This window comes from Varanus komodoensis, unplaced genomic scaffold (genome assembly GCF_004798865.1).
Source record: "Varanus komodoensis strain SLA01 unplaced genomic scaffold, ASM479886v1 scaffold54, whole genome shotgun sequence".
NCBI lineage: Eukaryota > Metazoa > Chordata > Lepidosauria > Squamata > Varanidae > Varanus > Varanus komodoensis.
This window is the reverse complement of record NW_025336142.1, coordinates 1883987-1904862: the sequence shown is the minus strand read 5'-3', so window position 1 is coordinate 1904862 and position 20876 is coordinate 1883987. Positions and strand designations below refer to the sequence as shown.

Below are 20876 nucleotides of genomic sequence, written 5' to 3'. Positions count from 1 at the left end.
TGCTAATACTTCATTTTACAGGGTGTATTTTTTGAGTTTCAGTTAAAGAAAAACCTTTTTAAATTCTACGTAATTATTTAACCAGGGTTTCTGAGCTAGAATGTTCAGTTGGCACACTTTTGGTGTTTGTATAGAGTATGATGTCAGTGAATGATACCTTGCTATAGTAGTTCAACACTCCTTAAAGAGCAAGACGTATGAAAAATGAACTGACCAGAGTTTTTCAGTTTGCAGATTTTCTCTTCAGAACAGATTCTTGCTGGCTAAGCAAGGGTTGCTTCTTCTGCTAACTGGCAATGTGTTTTTGTTATCCATCTCTGTATTTTTGAAGTTCTCTCTTCTGTCCTGTGTCATCACCATTCCCAATCTCATTGGTGTTCTGGCCTGCAAATTGTTGCCATGTGAACAATATTGAATAATCATTTTGGATTTTGTTTGCTTTTGAGAATGAAGGAACCACACCTGAACAGTTGCAAGTTAAAAGGAGAAGTGAGGACAGGTTTGTGAAGCTGTTTCTTGCTGCCCTGTCTCTTCAGCCCAGCTGCCTCTGAACTGCTCCTGTTCTGGTAGCGAGAAAACTGCAGAATGTCCCTGTAGAGAGGAAAGGGGAATAAAAGTCAAGGAATGAAATAATTCAAATGCAAGAGGCAGAATGAGAACATTTGCATGGCCAGGGATATATCAAGATCTTCTGTAAACCTTTTATGGGCTTTCTAAGGAAAAGTCGACTGGTCCCAGTCTCTTCCCAACCCCCTTTCTACCTTTTTTAAAAATGAAAAACCCTATAAAGGTTGATGCAACTGAAGTTGCTGCCTTACTCCTCTGATGCCCACACTCCTGGATGGGCTCCTCTCTGATCTATTCTTGCAGCCCTGCTTTGGGACTCTCACCTTGGGTTTCTTCTTGGCTTCTGACGTGTTTTCAGGAAGTCTTCTAAAATCAGAAAACTGTCTGTATCTCCTGTGTCTCTCACTGGCTCCAGGCACCTTCGCACGTTATTCTCGTCTCTGTGTGCGTCCCCCTAACGTCGTCATTTCTGGACCCACATACAGGCACTGCTGCACAGCGTATCGCCGGCAGACCGGACTGCCAGTCCCCACCAGATCAGCCGTGGTGAGACGGAGCGTGCATTCTGCAGTAGGAAGGTCCTTGATTAGAGGGAAGGCTCGAAGGAAGAGGGCTAGGAAGCCCTGGCTTAGGAGACCACAGTCCAAATGCCTTCTTCTGGCAGTCTCCTTCTCCATTAAAAGCAGTACAAAAATCTGGCAGTTAATGGCAGAAAGAAGGTAAAAGCAAGGCATGAAGCAAATCGGAAATAGAATCATAGACTCGTAGAAGGGTAGAGTTGGAAGGGACCATCGGGTCCAACCTGCTGCTGTTGCAGGACCCTAACTTACACCATCTCATTCAGGGGGCTGTCCTGAAATAAAAGTAATGGTAGGACCCACTTTAGCTGCATTAACACCTGGAGAATAAAAAGGGCTTTGGCTAGTGGCAAAAAGGCAGCAGCAACATTCCCTGGTGAATCTTCCTGAGGAGCTTGCTCCACAGGTGAGCTGCAACCAGCGAGAAGACCCTTCCGACCATCACTCTGCCCACCTCGTTGGGAGTCGCTCTTGGAGAAGGAGCTCTGATGAAGATCTTGATGACCCAGACCTAGAACCGTAATGACCTTTGCTAGAATCCTGGGATTCTGGTAAGAAACCCCATATGTGATTCCCCCAACCCAGAAATATCTCTGAGACAGAAAAAGTTTTTCCTTTCTGGATTTTTCTCCTGCTTCATTAGCCAGGGGGGCTTTCTGAGTGGGTTACAAGATGGTTTAACGGTCGTTAGTTTTCAGGAATAAATTTCAGATTGTGGAAATTACCATAATAAGATTTGATTAAGAACATGAGTGCAGAACTCCATTACTCAATAGTAGGGAGACGGTCCTTGAAGACTGCAGGTGAGGCGCTTAATTGCCATTTGTGCAGGGCATCAAATGTGGAAATGACTGGGTGCCACTGAGGCGTCTGAGGGACGGCTGGGCTTGACAAGATGGAATTGCTTCGCAGTCCTTCGTTAACCATCAACGAGTCTCCCTTCCAGTGACCCCTTTAGTGTTCCCCGTTCCTGGGGAAGGTCTTAGTCGCAGCTGAAGCCTGTGAAAATATAACTGCTGGCTTCCCCCCAGTTTGTTGCAATATTTCAAAATTGGCTTTTTTTCTGTAGAAATTACTGTATAATAATAAAAGAAGGGAGCCTAGTGGGGGTGTAACTTGCCATTGTTCTGAATTTCAAGGATGCAGTTGAGCAATCTTGATGAGAATGTTTTTGACTGCATATTTTAATTGACTTCACCGTTCCATGGTTCAGTCATGAAAATTGCAAAATCTGAGATATACAGTTAAGTTAATCCATTTGTGATGAGCAAGTCCATGTAATTAAAAACATGTAGAGGAAGGCAGATGGAGACAGCACGTGCAAGTCCACTGAGCTCAACGGTTGCTCTGCTGCTGCTGTTCTGCTGGTCAGAAATGGGAGAATCTGGGAATCCAAGCAATGAAACGCACGTGCCAGTGCAGAATCTACCGTCACTTCACAGGCAGCCTCCTGAAAAGCAGCCGTCTCCGTGTGTAGCTAAGGCAGAAGTTGTAATGGGATTGGGAGTGAGAGGCCAGCAGCATGCCTACCCTCCCCTCCTTTGCTTTTACGGCCTTTTCTTCTTGGTTAATGTAGCCAAGCTTTGATCTTAATACAAGGCTAGAAACTGTCTTTAAAACCTGACTGATAACGAATGTAGCAGCTTTTTTCCTGCAAACTTGGCATGGCTGGGGAGTCATTTTTGTCCTCTGTGACGGGACTTTTTGAGCTTAGAAACAAAGAGACAGAGCGAGTCAGAAGGGTCCTCCCGGGCCATCTAGTCTGACCCCCGGCTCCAGCTGGTTCTGCTCAGGACATGCCCACCATGTGCACGTCCAGCCTGTCCTTGAACACCCTCACCGATGGGGCCTCAACCACCTCCCGTGGAAGCCCATTCCACACCCTCGGGGTCCCGACTGTCAGGAAGTGCTTCCTGGCATCCAATGGAACCTGGGTTCCGTTGGAGCATGTCCTGCCTTCCTCTGCAGGGGAGAACAGGTCTCTACCCACTCCATGTGACATCCCCTCACATGCCTGCATGTCACCAACGGATCCCCTCGGAGTCGCCTCTCCTCCAGGCTGAAGAGACCCAGCTCCCTCAGTCTCGCCTCATACGCATGCCCTGCAAACTGGCCACCAGCCTTGTGGCCCTGCGCTGCACGGACTGCAACCTGGCCATATTCTTAGTTGCACTTGATTTTGGCAGAGTTAGAAACCGTGCATGGGACACTTGCGCACCATTACTGCATCCACCTACAGATTTGATGCAAGCTGACGGATCCGCAGTGCCCCGTAACCGAGGATTTCTTGTGGCCATTCCTTTGGGAGAGCCCGGTATTGAGGAGGCCCTCTGAGTGGGTCCATTCCTTGGCTGTCGTCTCCTGCTCACTGGCCAGTCAGATGGTCAGTAGCCCATCTCAGCCAGAAGAGGCTACTGCCCTTCCTCTGAAGAAAGCAAAAATCTCCACCCCTGTTTCTTTGCATTCCTGCTTTACCTTCTCTGGTCTGTTCTCCTTCCCACCTGGCTGTTGTCGAAAACTGAACATGCTGTTACAATATTTGGTGTATCTTCTAGTCTGGCCTTCAGTGATTCTTCCTAAGATAATGCAATCTTTGGAGAATCGATGGTGGCTTTGGGGGAAAAAAAAAAGTCTTCTGCAGTGAGAATCACATTAAGTCTGTTCTCAAGTTCAACTGTATGCGGAGCTGACGAAGCAGGAATTTAAATTATGATTCGGCCCCATTTGTTGATGTTGCCTGCCAACAAGCTGACCCCGTCCCAGTGAGTCTGCTCAGTGACAGGCGATTCAGGGCTGTAGCTTTATGGATTTGATCCTTCTCTTATTTGGCTGTTCTCCTTCTGCCTTTGACTCTCCCTGGCACGATCATGTTCTCCAGGGAGTCTGGCCCTCTCCTGATATGCCAAAATCGTCATTTTTGCTTCTAGAGAAAGATCTAGCTTGATATGATCTAGGATTTACTTGTTTGTCTTTCTGTTGGTCCTGGATCTTCACAAAGCTCTCCTGCATCATCCATCTTTCTCCTCAACCATCTTCTGCATGCAGCAATTTCATTCCTGCCACCTTCCTTCCCAGCCCAGCTTTAACACCATCCCTGGTGACCAGGAATACAGCAGTGTGTGTAATCTTGGCCTTAATCTCCAAATCTCCGGGCCTTTTGCAGGGCCAGGTCATATTTAAATGGGTTTATAATTTAAATTTTGACAGTGGGGGAAAAGATACAGGGAGTTAAATGGTGTAAGAGAGAACTACACCAGGATATTTACTTCTTGATGCGGAGCTTGTAATCCAGCTTCTCTGGGAATGGAAGATGCTGCATAGAAGCAAATCCTGCAGTTCCACACAGCACAAGCTGTGGGTGTTTGTATGCCTGCAAGACGCTCAAAGAGGTGGGACTGAAGTGTGGGAGGTGTTTCCATGTGGATATTAATCGATTCATATTTGTAATCATAAGTAGCAAACAAGGTTTCATTATGGATTGAACTAAATTTTGATTAATTAGAGAAATAGCTGCGTATTAATTATCGTTGGGGTATATGGATAAATCTTACATTAGTGGCAGTTAACTCTCATCAAATAGGGATACAAAAGTCATCCATATCTGTTCATTCAAAATTTTACTGAAACGGGGGCAAAGAGAAATGGAAATTGCAGCATTGCACACAAATATGGAAAGTCGAGGGTGTTCCGGGACTGACATAATTCAGTTATTGTGATGCTGTGCGCAAAAAAGTATTTAGCAGTTTACAGCGACGCATGCAGATAAATAACCGAGTTTGTGTTCGTTTGCTGCGTGTTCTGTAAAATAGATGAGCAGCTTGAGATGAACGCAGGGGCTCTTTCTATCCCGTGGCACTGCCACCTTGTGGCAGCTGGCTAGAATTTTGGACGGAGCGGAGGGCGCCTGCGGGGGAAGGAAACCGCTTGGTGCAGAAGGACGCGTGCTGCTGTTTGTGCTTACAGGGGCTCCCCTGGGGCCTTGGACTCTGCTGCGCAGGACTGTGGCCCCCTTCGCTCAGTGCTTCCTGGCTCTGCGGCGACGCAGCCTGAGCGTAAGCCTGAGCAAAGAGTGGAGAGGATCAGTTTCAGGCTGGAAGGCCGGTTGTTGCCCCACCGTAGGCTTCCCACTCAGCTGATCCATCAGGATGGGGCGACTGTTCTTCCAGAGGCTCGGTTTCCGTGCTGGGAACATTCGCACTGCTGCCCTCTGCCAAGCATCAGGCCCCAGGTGTGCCGAGCCGAGCCGAGCCAAGCCAACGGGCCACGAGGGCTGGGGATGGAGAGGGAACGCGGCTGGACCCAAGGCTGCAGGCACCGTGCGGCCCTTGCCAAGCCTGCCCAGGCATCCACCTGGGCCAGCCACCCACGTGCCCACGTGGCCCTTGGAGCAACGGCCGCTGTCTGGAGGGCCCCAGCCGTGCTTGCAAGCCCACTCCACCTTCCTGTGGATTGCTGGCCCTTCACCCCCTGTTCTCCCAGCCGGCTCCCAGAATCCCTGTTTCGATGGCCCTTGCAAAGGGCCAAGTGGAATCCCTCTTAGTCCCGTCAGTGGCTTTTTGATTTTGTTTTTCACACAACCATCCGTGCAATTAGGCTGGCTGCTCTTCCTGTTATTGGCCACCTTTGTGCGACCGCTGAGTTGTGTGAGCGTGGGAACCGACAAGGCACGGCCAGAAGGGTCTGGACTCGGAGCTCCCGCTGCTCTGTCAGGCCCCTCCTTTGAAATGCATTTTCTTTTCCCATCGAGACAGAGCGTTTTCAGGACAGGTTCATGCAAACACGTGTGTGAGTGCTTTCCTCGTGGCACGTGGACCAGTTAGGGAGATAAAATGCACCATTGTCCGACCTCTTTACTCAAAGGAGCCCATCCTGCTTCTCCATATTCCAGCCTAACAGTAACTTCCTGGCCACCATGCAGGTCATTCAGGCGCTGAGGGACGCCTGTCTCCTCTAGGGCCACCCGGAGCTTCTCATGGTCTCCACAGGCCAAGCCTTTGCTGTGGGCTGCTCCTCCAAATTCTGCGATGTGCTCCAGTAGCCAGTGCAGGTTTGCAACATAATCCCCACTGCTGCTCCCTTTTCAACATTCAGCTTGGGCATGAGGCATTTCCCGCTTCATACAGGGCACCATTCTTTGCTGCAACACTTGGATTTCTCTTGGATTTCTCAGCTCTTCTGGGAGAGGTTTTGCATTTTTCCTCTTTCGGTGTTCTTTTCTGTTTATTCACACTGACCATTGCAAGAGTTGTTTTTGTCTCTCTTGGATAGTTCCTGAAAAGTTGTTTTCAGGATTCTGAGCCTTCTGCTTCTCACCCACCTGTCGCAACTGTGAGTGTTTCTTCTGTCATTCATCTAGGCTTTTTCTTTTCTTTTTTTCTTTTTTTGGAATACAGGTATTGTCTTTTGGCATGCTTCCCTAATACTATATCAGTTTTGTGTTCAGTAATCTACATCTGTTTGCTATATAGCCTGTAACACCCTCAGCAAAATTAGTTGTGTTGCGTTTTGGCACTGTACTAGTCTTACTGATCTTTCTAACGTTCTGATACTAATTTTTGTGGTTACTGTTACCACCTGCGCCTGGTCTTGGCTTTTGCAGCAAGATGCTTCCAGTTGCACAGTTCATTTGACTTTTGCGTCAAGCATCTGGCGATGTGCATGTGTACATTCACCTGCCTGCTGGGTGAGGAATCCCTGTGCAATGCACACAAGGGTTGGCTTCACAGGGCTCCATGTTCTCAAGCTTCATTGCTGGCTTCGGGCCAAATTGAGCAGCGGCATTTGGCCCTGCTTTGTTTCCCTTCCCACTTGCTTTGTTGTTTCCTGCAGTGAAGATCAGCCTGTCTTGTTTTGCATTGTCTTCCAAACGTTTTCAATTTCTTCTTCATTGCAGGCTAACTTAGTGCGCTCGCACAAATTTCTTCGATGCTTAACTGTTTTGATTTCTTGCTTTACGGTACCTTGCTTGCCTTCATTCACCCATCTCAGATTCCATGTACGGATTGGAGGCTCTGAGCAGGATGGACTTTCCATCCATATCAGCCACTGGATGTCCTTTCGGTTTGATCCAGTAGCATCATTAGTGAGAGCACTGTTGGTACTTGTCCTTTGAGGTCCTCAGGACCTCTCAACTGCCTTCTAACCTGGGGGTGACCCCATCTTCTGGTACTGTCCCTTGCCTCGTGCTGGATTCTTTCTTCATTGGGTTTTCAAGGTAAGAATGTTCAGAAGTGGTTGGCCATTGCCTTCTTCTGCACAGACCTAACCAGAGTTCGGCTGAGGGTCACTGCGGTTGTCCATGAACGATCCAGGGCTGGTGTCACCTTCAGTAGTTGTCTTTCAGGAGCTTCTCTGCCCCGTCACTGCTAGAAGGAACCATTCTGTGCTGTGTGACTCTTCCTCCTGGTGCATCTTCATCTCACCTTGCACCAGTCTGCCTCGGATAACCCTGCCGGGAGACCGACCTAGCTGAGAGTGCCTGGCCTCTTTGCACCGTAGCGCCTGGTTCTTCCAACAGCACCAGGCCCAATCACCAGGCTATGCCAGTGCAGCCCAAAACAAAGTGCCAGTACCAGTTCAGCCATGCCCTTGCAGGAGTCAGTGGCAGTGTTTGTCTGGTGTGCAAGAGGAGGAAGACAACATGTTTCTTCCCCGTCTTCCTCAGATTTCTCTCCAGCCCCCACATGGTGCTGAGCCCCACATGGTATGGAGCTCAGATCCATGTTTGATTTAGAGAAGGCCGTTGCTATAAAGCGCTGGTTTGGGGAGTGTGGGAAAGGCACGGGCATCGCGTTTTCTCTCCGGAACGATACTGGATGGCTGCGGAGCCATAATTAAACACATTCTTTGAGTCTCACACTTCATCATTTTATCTTCGGAGAACAGAATCTGACTCTCATTTCCCTAGAAAGAAAATAATTATACAGTGCATGAGACATTTTTGGCATATGTAGAATTTCGTAGCTTAATCTATTTTTCTTATTTCCTTAAGACCAGTATAAAGGAAGGATTACTTCTGAAGCAAACCAGCTCTTTCCAGAGGTGGAAAAAGCGTTACTTTAAACTTCGGGGCCGTACTCTTTACTATGCCAAGGATTCGAAGGTAATTTATTCTGTTTGTAATTAATATGACTTCTGGCTAAACCAACTGACTTTGAGGATCATTTTTGCTATGAATATTACTGTTCTAAAATTCAGTTTTTAAACTGAATTAAATTAAAACAACAAAAGTTCATTTATTATTATCTTCATAAAATCATTTGCATTTTAATATAGTTTTCTTGTATGATACCTAAGAGAAATGAAGACAAGGGCTGTCTTCTCATTTTGGTATCAACATCTTCAGTGTTTTATGAAAAGAGAGTTAGGATTCCCTGCTGGACATTATCCAGAAGGATGCTGAAATGACCTGAATTTATCTATTCATTTAATGAAGGGTGATTGAGAAAGAAAGTCCAGGGCAGGAAGGACTCGGCAGAAGGACTGGAGTATTGGCCTCTTCTGACGACTCACTGGATTTCCCTGTTTGTGAGATACCAGCATGCCTCAAACTCTGAGGCCTGTAAAGTTCAGGGCACATGTGCTGTCCTTCAGCATCTGCCTGAAAAGTATCAGAAGTCTAGAGCAGGAATGGGTGGGCTGCTTGTGGACCTCCAGAAGTTTGGCTGACAAAACCTCAGCCCCAGCTTGCCATCAGCCCCAGCTTGGCTAGCCTGTGGTAGTTTTATATTTATGGTAGCTTTGCTAAGATATCTGGTGGTCACAAGTTGCATAGGAAAATGAAAACTGGCAAGCACCCTTTGCTTCTGCTAATACCTCTTGCTCTAGGAGGAAGTAAATGAAGTCAGATATGGCCATATCTGCACAATGATGCTATATTTATGTACACAAATAATTTCCTAATAATCTACAGGAATGGAATAATCCACATATCAATTGTACTGATGCATTTCTTTCTGCATGCATGAAATTAAACATCCTGGCCTTTTTAAGCAAGAACCTTCCCATCGCAGCTGCATTTTTGAGCTACCAAATTAATTTAATTGCTACGTATTTAAGTGTTGGGACTGCAGGTGGCACAGTGGTTTAAACTGCTGTGCTGCTGCGCTGGTTGATTGAAAGGTCACCGGTTTGAATCTACACAACGGGGTGAGTTCCCGTTGCTCCATCCCAGCTCCTGCCAACCTTGCAGTTTGAAAACCTGCAAATGCAGGTAGATGAAAAGGTAACAGTGTTCCGTGCACTTTGGTGTTTAGTCCTGCCGGCCATGTGACCACAGAGACTGTCTGCAGACAAATGCTGGCTCCCTCAGCCAGGAAACGGAGACGAGCACCACCCCCGAGAGTCAGGCATGACTGGACGTAATGTCAAGGGGAAACCTTTACCTTTACCTTTTATTGAAGTGTAGGAACCTTGATTTTATGTGGCGTTTGTGGGTTTGCTTTTTTAAGAAGCCTGAAATGATAGGGGGATGGAGCAACGGGGCACTTAGAAATGACATGTGTGTCTGTTCTTCCCCCAGTCCTTAATATTTGATGAAGTCGACCTGTCGGATGCCAGTGTTGCTGAATCGAGCACGAAAAACGTCAACAACAGCTTCACGGTATACTTGACTAAGCAATTCAGCAAACTTTTTTTCCTTTTGACTTGGCTGTAATTTCAAACTGACTCTGGTAGAATTTCATCCACTGTTTTTTGGGTTTTTTTTTAAAGTGTGTGGCTATTTAAGCATTTACTGTTTAACGCATGGAGACATGTTTAGTTGGAGGATTTTAGTTCTTCAAAAATACCCACATTCTTGAACAAAAAATATGTGGGAGTCCATCCTGCCTGAAAGTGGGACAAAGTATAAAAATTTTGCAGATTTGTCTAGTCTAGATTGCCTATAATATGTGGTTTGCCTATATTTGCGTGTGTATGTTTTATGTCTAGATTGTCTATATTATGTGTAATGCACGATTTAAGATGGTACAGCAAGTCAGAAAACGGACTTGCTCTCCGTACGTTTACTGGATGCAGGCAGCCCTTGACACCTCCCATTTTCACTTGCCTTAGCTTGTAGGTTCTCGCGCATTCCTTAAGGCACAAAAGGGGTAGGGAATGGAAAGGGATCGGCATCCGAAGCACCACAGGTATAAATCTGAACTCTTAGTGATGACCTGATGCAACAATTGCTATCCAGTGGGAAAGTCTATGATAAAAGCAGAAGTTTCCTGAAAGAGGAGAAAATGTGGTGGTGAAGAATTAGAAGAGTGGTTTGAGGCAGGAGGGCAAACAATACGGAGCACCGGTAACCAAAATACTTCTGTTGGGCCCAAGGCCTCAAGAATTGGCCACCACTGAAAAAACGGGAGCGCCCTGGAAGAGACGGCATGGCGTCCCAGGAAGCAGTGGCAGGACTTTCCGAATGGCCTCCTGGGATTTGCTCAGGACAAGCTGCGTGGAAAGAGGCGTGACGCCTCTTCTTAGGACCCCCCACCAGGTGTTGGTGTGCTGAGGTTCCTAAAGGCAGTAGAATTAACTCGAGGAGAAGAGGCAATGGCAGACTGCAAATAATGCGGACAGTGGCCGTGGGGGCACCAAAGAGGAGAGTTTCAGCAATATTCCAAGAAAGTGAGGGTTGGATTTAGTTGACACAATTGGAAACAGTGACTTGCTCAACCACACCCTACTGTGTAAGTCGCTTACAGTTCCGGCTGACAGTTTGGTGTCTATGAACTACACTACCGACTTTCTGTGTCATGTGCCACTGCCTGCCAGATCAGAGGTTCCCTTTCAGTGAAAGATGCTGCATTGTGCTAACGACCTAGAGAGTGCGCTTCGTTTGCTAGGCACGGTCAGGCTGAACTTATTTATTCGTTTATCAATTTACAGCTTGATATTGAAGGACACCTCTCCTTACGGCAAGAGACGCCAATGTCACTTGCTTTTCCTTCCGTCTTGGTTTGCAAGGCCCTCACAGAAAAACCAAAGTAGCAAACTTCTCATTCCAGGAAGATCTTTGGAAATAAGCCAGAATCAGGCCAAAAGTGGGATCACCAGGTGGGACTCGTTGACATGGGATGCTTTATCCTGAAAACACACTTCTGGCCCACCTGTGGGATTGGAACAGCCCTTTCTGACTGTGAAAGAGAACCGCTAGTGTCCCATGAGAAATTACCCCTTGATAGGAAAAACGGGTTTCTTGTCCTTCCCGTCCCACTGGCAGCGGGTGATGAAACTGATGAGATCAGCCACTCGTTCATTCCTGAGGAAAGGATGCAGAGGAGCCCGATTTTGGGAAATGCACAGGAACCGCTGCCCCAGGCTTGCCTCCTTCGTCGTTGCAAGCAACACGGCTCGGCAGGTGCACTCCTTCAAACAGTCCTTCCTCTAGAAGCCAGCCTTCCCCGTTGCAAGCTTAATGTGTGCTTACATTTTCAATTCAGGAAGAATAAGCGTGGTTCAGGTATCCAAAAGTCTGAAATTGTCTCTTTCTTTGTCCCTCCCTCTTCACACCCGCTCCGTTATCACTGAAATCTGATGCTGTCCAGAGCTGACTTATTGAGTTTTCCTAGTTCAGCATAAATTTACCTTGGCCACTTTCACCTGTCATATGAAAAGAACAAGCACTCTGTTCTTAGCTTTATCAGATAACATGCAAAATGGCCTTCACTGTCCTTTCAAGACACGAGTTTTGTTGCCTTAAAGCACTTTCTGACACGAAACGTACTGGGCCTGAATAAATGTTCCAGCTACAACTCTGAGGTTGCTCTTCTCTTGGTTCATGCGAAAGGAGCAGCTATCATTTTTCCTCGCTATAAGTGAAGAATTTGAACCAATCTAGCAGAGAAATAGGCACTTCCATCACGGCAGTATTATAAAAGAACTTCACTTTGCTACCAAATTGTTCTGTATGTACCTTATTTCTTAAATTGCCTTCATACTTGCCATTACAAAATAATTCTGAAGTGGAATACCCCCAGTCAAAAGCAATGATCATATAACATAGTCCAAAGCCACGACATCAATTAAACAGGCAAATGCAAATAACAGCTTTCATGATGCAGTGAAAAAACAAATCAGAAGCCAAAATGAACAGATAGGCCTTTAATTGTCACTGGAAGCTCGTAAGAATGAACAGGAACCATCATGGGATGGAGAGAAGATGTCACAGGAGGAGGAGCTGTACTGATAACATACTTGGCCAGGGCGACTTATTTTGTAATGTTAATGTGTTTTATATTTTTAGTGTTTTATATTTTAACTGATGTTTTGTAAGCCACCCTGAGGCTTCGGCGAATGGGGCGGCATAGACATTTTTAAATAAATACATACATACATACATACATACATACATACATACATACTGCCTGGGTTTGCTGCGTAGCAAACTCCAGGCTAACATAGTTGCATCAAAGGGCACCCAGTCTTAATATCCAGGAAGATATAAGGGAGCAGGTGCTCTATCAGGTACGAGGATCCTAAGCCGTGTGGGGCTTTGTGTGTCAGCATAAGCATGCTTGCTTGAAATCGGTACAGTGGAAAGCTGGCCCCCACCTTGTATACTTCCAGAATCAGTCTCTCTGTTCCGTTTTGAAGCATTTCTCATTCAGTTTCCTGGGCAAAACACCCTGGTTGCAAGTAGACCAAGAGATAACTTTCTAGACTGTGTAATTAAAAATGAAAGTACTATGGAAAGCATATGGGTGATAATCTGGATAGTTTCTCAAACGTAATGCAAATAATACTATGTTTACAATTAAGTCTTTTGAAAAGTTGGTGATCAGAAGTTTCCATTCCTGTGTAAAGAGAGATGCACTTCTCTATATCCTCAGTTATATTTAGGAAAAGGGATGGTCAGGTGTTAAAAGGTGTACACAGGGCAGGAAATAGACAATTGAGAGAGTTCCTTCAGCTTTGTAGGCAGCTTAAATGTAAAATGCTTGGGAGGAAAAAAAATACTTCCTATTTACTTCAACGGCACCTTTGAACGTTTTCTGCTTTAAACTATTTATATGCTGCTGTTATTTATATGCTATTCATGAGCTGCACCACAGTCACTGAACTTGCTAGATACATTAAAGTCCAGTTTAGCTGAGGATGGTATAGAACAAAGACATAGCACAGCCCTCCTGGTAAATAACTTGTTCAACTAAATGTGTGAGAGAGAGCTCTTCCCAATTTATGAGGAATAAGAATTCCAAAGCACTTAGGCGTAAGTGTAAGCCTTTCAAACAGTGAGGCTATGTGGAGATGGAGAAATCTAATCGATAATAGTTCAAGCAAGGAAAAACAGCTCCTTTGAATGTTTTCTGCTTTAAACTATTTATATCCTACAGCTCAGAAATCAAAAGCTTTTTAAAGTGGAGGGTAGGAATATGAGCCTTCCTCAGCCAGTCTGAATTGCTGTTTGGTTTCTTCTGCTTAATTTCTCTTTTGTGTTGCTCCCTGTTTTGTTTTTAAATTACTAGGCAGTTACTTCTCCTGGTAACTAATACATGATTGTAAAAGTGCATACATGCAGTGCCCTGGTGAATGTCAGCATGAGAAATGGAATAAATATCTTTTCAACCTGGGCTTGGTGTTCTCAAAAGAAATGATCATAAATTTGTTTCTAGAAGTAAATGACGAGCATCTCTCTTTATAAATCTCTCTCTCACACACACACAGACACACTGTTGTGAGCAGGTCTTGTTTCCGCTCTGGAAGACTTAGAGGAGAATTTGGAAGCCCAGTCCTTTCACTAGAGCTTAATTAGTTACAATAAATCAAAGTAACATTTCTCTTGAGATGTGAGCGATGCATTTGTCCCTGTGAAGAGCTGAATCCAAACTGAACGTTCTCCTCTTTCCCTCCATTTTCAAAGAGATTCTGGCTTCACTTTTAGACAACAGAAACACTGGACATTTTTACTCAGTTGGCTTGGTGTCAAAGGCTCAAGGATTGCTCCCTCAATATCCTTTCCCCAATTCTGAAATGTTTCTTTCCTGCCCCAGAATCTTCACTAGGCCAACTTGAAATGGCCAATGCCTCACGCACAAACAGAATTTATCAATAAAAATTGTGCCTGCCTTTTTATAGCTCCTCTTTATCAATTCCTGTTGCAAAACTGGTGCGAGGTCTCAGTGAATTGCACAGGCCAACATTTATGAGTACTGCAATTGGTAACTTGTCCTCATGATAAGCTTTCATAGAACACGTGCATTACCACGTTAGCGGACTAAAAGCAACGGCATTGTTGTGCTTCCCCTTGGCAATTCTGAGTGGTTTATCAAGAGATCTGTTTCAGGTAATCACACCATTCAGGAGGTTAATATTGTGTGCAGAGAACAGAAAAGAGATGGAGGATTGGATCAGCTCACTGAAATCTGTTCAGTCCCGGGAACATTACGAGGTATGGTTGACGCTACCCCAGCGGGCCTTGCCCTCCTTTCTATAAATGCTGCCCGTTTTTCAAGATGCAGTTACTGTGGAGCAGAGGGAGGGCGGGATCATAGAAAACTCACGCAGTCAGAAGGGGGGGGGGGATAAAGGGATGGGTCTATTGTTCGTGCTGCTTTTATTTCAAGGGGCTGGTTGCTTTGCAGGATGAGCCTTTCAGGTGTGACTTTGGAAGTGATGTCTTGTATGTGCCATTTTGTCTTAACTTCTCCTTTATTAGACTGCACAGTTTAATGTGGAGCATTTCTCAGGGATGCATAACTGGTACGCTTGCTCCCACGCCCGACCCACCTTCTGCAACGTCTGCAGGGAAAGTCTCTCTGGAGTTACTTCCCACGGCCTCTCCTGTGAAGGTAATGACTCACTTTTCACAGCTTGCATTATCGCTAGTTATGGGCTGGTACGGCATATCCGGGGATGTCTCATTTAGAGCTGATCAGGATTTAGCCACACCGCAAAAGTGAAGATAAATTTTCTGCCTGTAAAGGTTTAGGACTTTCAGGAAAACCTTTTTGGTCTTGCTGCCCAGTGGAAGCATGTGGGGTTTTTTCCATCCTCTTGTCACAGAATTAAAAGGCAGCGTAGATTTGCTTTTATAATCTGGCTTTCTGTAGCTTCTTGGAAGATAGTAATATGAGGTACTGTGAGGTACATGTATTTTCTACCAAACTGATTCAGTATTTTAACCACCCATTCATGGGGGTTGCTGAACTTGGTACAACCCCGTGGTCTGTTCCACATGTTTTCTTTGTAGGGTGCTGGATTGTATCAAGCTGGGAAACTTGACTTGGAATCAACCCATGCTCAGATATCATAAAGAAGCAGAGTTCATTCAGAAATGGAAGCTTTTGATCTGATTTACTGATGTTCATAGGAGGAGAAGAGGGAAAAGCAATAATTCCTCTTCTGCTTTGCACATGAAGAGCTGAAATTAAAAATGAAATGCAGAAGTAACTAGCACCCATTTTTATACTAGAAAAACTATTTTCCATGGTAGTTCAAAAGTTTTGCTACAAGTATACAACAAGAATATTATACCAATGTTTTCTAACCGTCTTACTTTCCCAAGAATAAGGTAAAGGTAAGGGTAAAGGTAAAGGAGTCCCTGTGGATTTTACTCTGCTTAGCCAGCGGCTAATTCTTTATTCCCAAGAGTAAAGTTAGAGAAACCATGAAGTTACAAACCTGCTTAGTTTGAAATGTTCGGATCATCCATGACTGGGATGCAGGGAGATTACAGAAGAAGGTAGCCATTTTTAATGCAAAACCCCCAGAACCAGGAGTCCATGTGCTTCACAGGAGTCCAGATGTCTTCCTTCAAGGCAGCTCCAGGTGAGACTGCCTTCTCCAGGTGCCTTAGCAAAGCATTTGCAAATAAGCGAATACTTACCTTGGTACTTGCCTGACTAACCTTTGTGCCGCAGTAAAAATGTTTCGCACCTCACCACGTTGTGCATTTTGTGTGCATCAAGTGGTAAGAATGCCAATTAAATCCACTCAGTTCCAGTTTGCACACAACACAATATGGAAAGGCTCAGAGTGCGGTGGCAAGGCACTGCAGTGCACTGTGGACTGCAATTACCCATATTGGAAAAGTGAACGTCTTCTTCTGGAGAGCACCTCTGCTGATGCTGTGCCAAAGCTGTTTTTCTGCACAGAGTACCTTCTTTTGGCGTCATGGGACCTTCCTCCCTAACCTGGGGCACCGCCTCAGAAAAGTGGATGTGAATCCAGTGGTGATGTTTGCCTTGGACGCACACCCTCTTTTGCTAGCAGAAAGCCTGCCAAAGGGCTTACCTACTCCTAATCCAGTCAGCCTTCCGATTAAGCTCCTAGGCGAGTGTCGGGCGCTAGCTCAGTTCTGCCATTTGTCCTGCAGCTCCCAGTTAGAAGAACCGATGCTCGGTGTTGTTGCACATGAATATGAGTTCCCAGTGGATGAACGGCATGTGGCATAAATGGTGAGAGACTCTCTCACTTCTGCCCACTCCGCACCAGCTTGTGATTCACTTTATTCTGAAATAGTTTCTAGGCCGGAAGCTCTCTGTGCCGATGCAGAATCACTTCTGTTTCCTTGACAGAATGGAACGGAGCAGCTGTTCATCTCCAGAAGAGCATCCCTGCTCCAAAAGTCACCCTCATTTTGGAAACCTTTCACTCTGGTCCCCTCTTCTGACCAGAAAATATACCTCTTATTCTGACGTGGAAAATATACCTAGTTTGGCTGATCTGGGGAACTCTTTTTGATTACTGTCCAATGGAAAAAATACCTGTACTGAAAAATATTTTAAAAATACCTGTAGTGGAGGGATGACATTTTGGACACGGTGGATTTCAGTATCTGAAAACTGTTTCCAGGATTTTTAAGTCTGCCACTCATATTTGTATTCTTGGAAACAAAATGACGGTTTTGTGTAATCCCACAAGATGCCAGTTACACTTTCGGACAAGTTAAACTACAAGTCTCAGGACCTGGATTTTGTCAGATTTGCTCTTGCTGTTTTTGGATGCAGCAAAGGCATTTGGGCAGGGCAGCTGTTCTCGGAAGGACACCAACGAAGCTTCGGGATGGCGCAGGCGGCAGTAGGAAGCTCGCAGGCAATAAGCCTTGGTTCTAATAAATTACGGTTCATCTGCAAGTGCATGAACTCTGTGATAGTTCAGATCTCTTGAGCCGTGGCTTTTGGAAAGCGTTGCCAGTCAGCTTCCGGGCTTTTCTGGGAATGGAAGTGGCCTGGTTTAGTCTCTACAAATGGGAATAAAAGTTGTGATATATTATGACAGCTGAAAACATTAAGTAGCCAATGAGTCGCTCTACCCATTTTGGGAATTGACTGCAGCAGAACTAGATTCTGCCTAAACAGTAGGACTGAAATGGCTTTCCACATAAAGCTGTCACTCCGTGTTACTTGAAATGCTTTGTCATAGTGAAGGATGGATGGATAGACCGATAGATAGCTAAAAACTGTATTGGGGTCAAAGACCAGCTCCATCCAATAAATACATAGATTTAAAAAAGAAGAAGATACATAAAAGGTTGTCTGTCTTAAAACCCCATTCGGATTCATAAATACCTCGAGAAAATATCAGTCATCTTAAACCAGTGACATTCCCAGACCTTGTCCTTGTCCAGCTTGGTGGGGCCACACTCCCTCAGGATCTGTCTTTGGACACCCATCACGGCCGCAAAGAATTTAGCGACACCGTATGTAATCATGGGGTTAGTGTCAGACAGCGGTATATAGAGATATTGTTGTTCTGTACGGCCCGGGAAGCGACTCATCAGTGGGGAAATGAGTGCAGCGCGAATATCCCTGTGGAACGTGCACCTCGGCAGGACGTGCTCTGTAGTGCTGGTTTCTCTATACTCTGGTTTCTCTTCGGATCGTACAAATCTTTTGTCACAGTGATTAAGTCGCGGCTATTCGGGGGGGGGGGCTGGTGTAATGCCTTTAGGAGGCTGCATTGGGGTTTGGGGACCACCCTGGCTGTTTCTGTGTTCCCCCACGCCCCAAAGGTTTTGAAGTGTTGAAGATGTCCCTCCTGTGGACTTTTGCAGTGGCAAAAGGACCACCCAGTAATAGTTTCTGTTGGCGTGTTTTTCTTTGCTATGCCCCAAAAGTTCTGTCTGCAGCCTGAGGCACCTTTCCACTGTGGGACCAAGGAAGGATGGAACAAGTGGCCACTGCTCTGGGCTGGAAAGCAATGTGAAACTGCCATGATGGATGTCTGAGTGTGTGGTTGAACTTCTGCCAGAATGGCATGCGAGGACTCCCTCATGAGCACGTGTCTCTTTTCTTCTAGTGTGCAAGTTTAAGGCTCACAAAAGATGCGCCGTTAGGGCCATAAACAATTGCAAATGGACCACGCTGACGTCGATCGGAAAGGATATTATTGAGGATGAAGATGGTGTAAGTATTTATGTCACGCTGCAGGCAACACCACCGTGTGCTTCCTTTATATAAAGAAAAGAAATGCACACAGTAAGAGTTTGGCAGGCTAGGATTTATTGTATTTTGTTATGGACCCTTATCTGCCTTCAGGTGCTCCCCACCACCTCCTTTGCTTCAGGACGTTCTGAACTCCTGGGCTGAGGCCCGTGACCATGTCCCGGGCGAGTCCTTGGATCTTTTTCAAGGAGGCCACAGGGGAGAGAACGGATTCTTCTGTGCACGGGCTGCTTTTCTCTGTGCAACCAGTTCTCCTCCTCCTGCAGCAAGTGGGTGATTTCACAACAGATAGGCAGCCTCGTTTTGTGGTCCAGAAACAGAAGCGTCGTCACCCTCGTGGCCGGCATCCAGGTGTTTGTGCAGAGCAGGGGTCCCCGGACTTTTAAAGCAGGGGGCCAGTCGAAAGGGGCTGGTGCTGGGCACGGGCCGGCGAGGGGGTGCCGGCGGTGTGCGTGGGCCAGCACGGGGGTGGGGGTGGTGTGTGTGGGCGTGCACACTGAGGCGGGGGCGGGCGGGCGCCACGAGGCAGCAGCTTGCTCGACTGGAGTTCATTTTCTCCGAGTGAGCAAATTGCCGCCTCTCTGCGTGCGGCGGGTGCCGACGGCCATGGCGGGCATGGCTGGAGCATGTATTGACCATGGCGAGACTCCAGGAGCCGTGGGAGGGATGTCCTTGCACCAAAACGGAACCAGTCTAAACTAAGTGGCGGGAAGGACTGCTGAGAGTGGGGGAGACCTGAAGGGAAGTGACGCGGCCGTTTCCTCCCCCGGCCTCCCCGGCCCCTCCAGGTCGCGATGCCTCACCAGTGGCTGGAGGGGAACCTGCCGGTCAGCGCCAGATGTGCAGTTTGCGACAAGACGTGCGGTAGCGTTTTGCGCCTGCAGGATTGGAAGTGCCTTTGGTGTAAAACTATGGTATGTCCCGCTGGTTAGAGTCTGTCTGCTTCCAAAATACTCCACTTGATCCACCTCTTGCTTGGTGAGGAGGGCTTTGGGAGTGGCTAAGGCTGTCAGCTGACTACAGGTGGCTTGGTCAATTGGATAAACAATGGAGTGATGTCGTTGAAACACACACGCGCTTGTTAGCATTTCTTATTGCAATAGTGCATTCCCAGCAACACAAAAGATAGCCTTCCTTTCACTCACAGACATTGCAGATTAAAATTCCTCCTCACAAATATTCAGCTATTATTTTTGATCTTCAAGTGAACCAAGTAAGACTTGCAGCTCTTGGTTCTCCATGGTCTCTGTGCATCACACATACGGGATTTGCTTCTGGAGAGAACCTGTTGCGTGGAAGGTTTCCAGGCTAGAATCATTTTGGTGAGAATCTCTCCCCGCCCGTCCCTTGGTATGTCTGTGAAGTTCCCACCTCCTTCCTCGTTTCCCTTCTGACAGCCGTTCCGGGCGACTTGGGACTTGGCTCCTCGTTTGCTATTGCTTTCCTGGCTCATATTTTCCAGCATTCTCCTTCTTCTCCTGCACTTTAGTTTCCTTGCAACTTTTCTTATTTTCCCACATCATATCATCAGTGTTTTCTATGTCAAAAAGTTACAGAGAATCTATTCACACTGCCCATTTGTTAATTTCCATGAAGCAGGCAAATAATTTAAAAGAACATGCGCATAAGTCTTGACAGTTTTTGAAAATGTAAGATGGTATAGAAAACTGTAAATGAATAAATAAAATAAATAAGCAAATATTAAGGACTATTCCAGTACAAATTTCATCTGTGTAATAGTTTCCTACCAAAACGAACCAACTATTGGACATTACTAAAGCATATGTTTAAAAGAAGCATGAGCTGCATTGCACTACCCAAAGTCAGTTGGATCGAACAGTCCCTGTGACCTTGCAGAATCCAAAGCTTTTGGACACAAAAGAAAGCTTTTGCTGAATAGGATGTAGTGCCTAAGACAGGGCAAGGAAATGCTCCAGTAGACGTCCACCGATGAAGTTTCTCAAATGGCAAAGGGTGCCCTGCATATTTCCTTGAGAAAAAAATCCACACGTGTGCTTTTTGCCATACAGTGTTGGGTACTGGGGAAGTTGTGACCAGTCCGTGGCTCACGCGCTGCTAATTGTTTTTAGGTGCACACGGCCTGCAGAGATTTGTATTCGCGCAAGTGTCCGCTTGGCCAATGTAAAGTATCCATAATTCCACCCACGGCGCTGAACAGCATTGATTCTGATGGTACGTAGGCTTTGGGGCATGTGCTTCTCTGCGATGTGGGACCGCAGTTTGCTGGGGAAGGTGGAAAGCAAATGAAGCCGGGCGCAAGAACCTTGCATTGCAGTGTTACTCAAAGGCCGCTGCAGTGTGATAATGCGGTATTGCAAAATGGCTTCTCAATACAGGA

The 20876-nt window shown here is 46.2% G+C and overlaps 1 protein-coding gene across 10 annotated transcripts in view; it reads left to right on the top strand.

The window, feature by feature from the left end:
• DGKH (diacylglycerol kinase eta) overlaps positions 1-20876 on the top strand; it is an 88614-nt gene that overhangs the window by 18560 nt on the left and 49178 nt on the right. For 4 of the 10 annotated variants that reach the window (XR_006416469.1, XM_044448209.1, XM_044448208.1 and 1 more), the window contains exons 1-6: positions 9442-9747; positions 14416-14520; positions 14788-14920; positions 18372-18478; positions 19306-19431; positions 20608-20710. Coding sequence is in view for 8 of the 10 variants with exons in the window: in XM_044448209.1 (XP_044304144.1) it covers positions 14467-14520; positions 14788-14920; positions 18372-18478; positions 19306-19431; positions 20608-20710 (523 nt within the window). In the remaining 2 variants the exon portion in view is untranslated. Of the gene's footprint in view, positions 1-8136; positions 8248-9440; positions 9748-14415; positions 14521-14787; positions 14921-18371; positions 18479-19305; positions 19432-20607; positions 20711-20876 lie in introns of those variants that run through there. The other 6 variants (XM_044448212.1, XM_044448211.1, XR_006416470.1 and 3 more) reach the window with 4 other exon arrangements.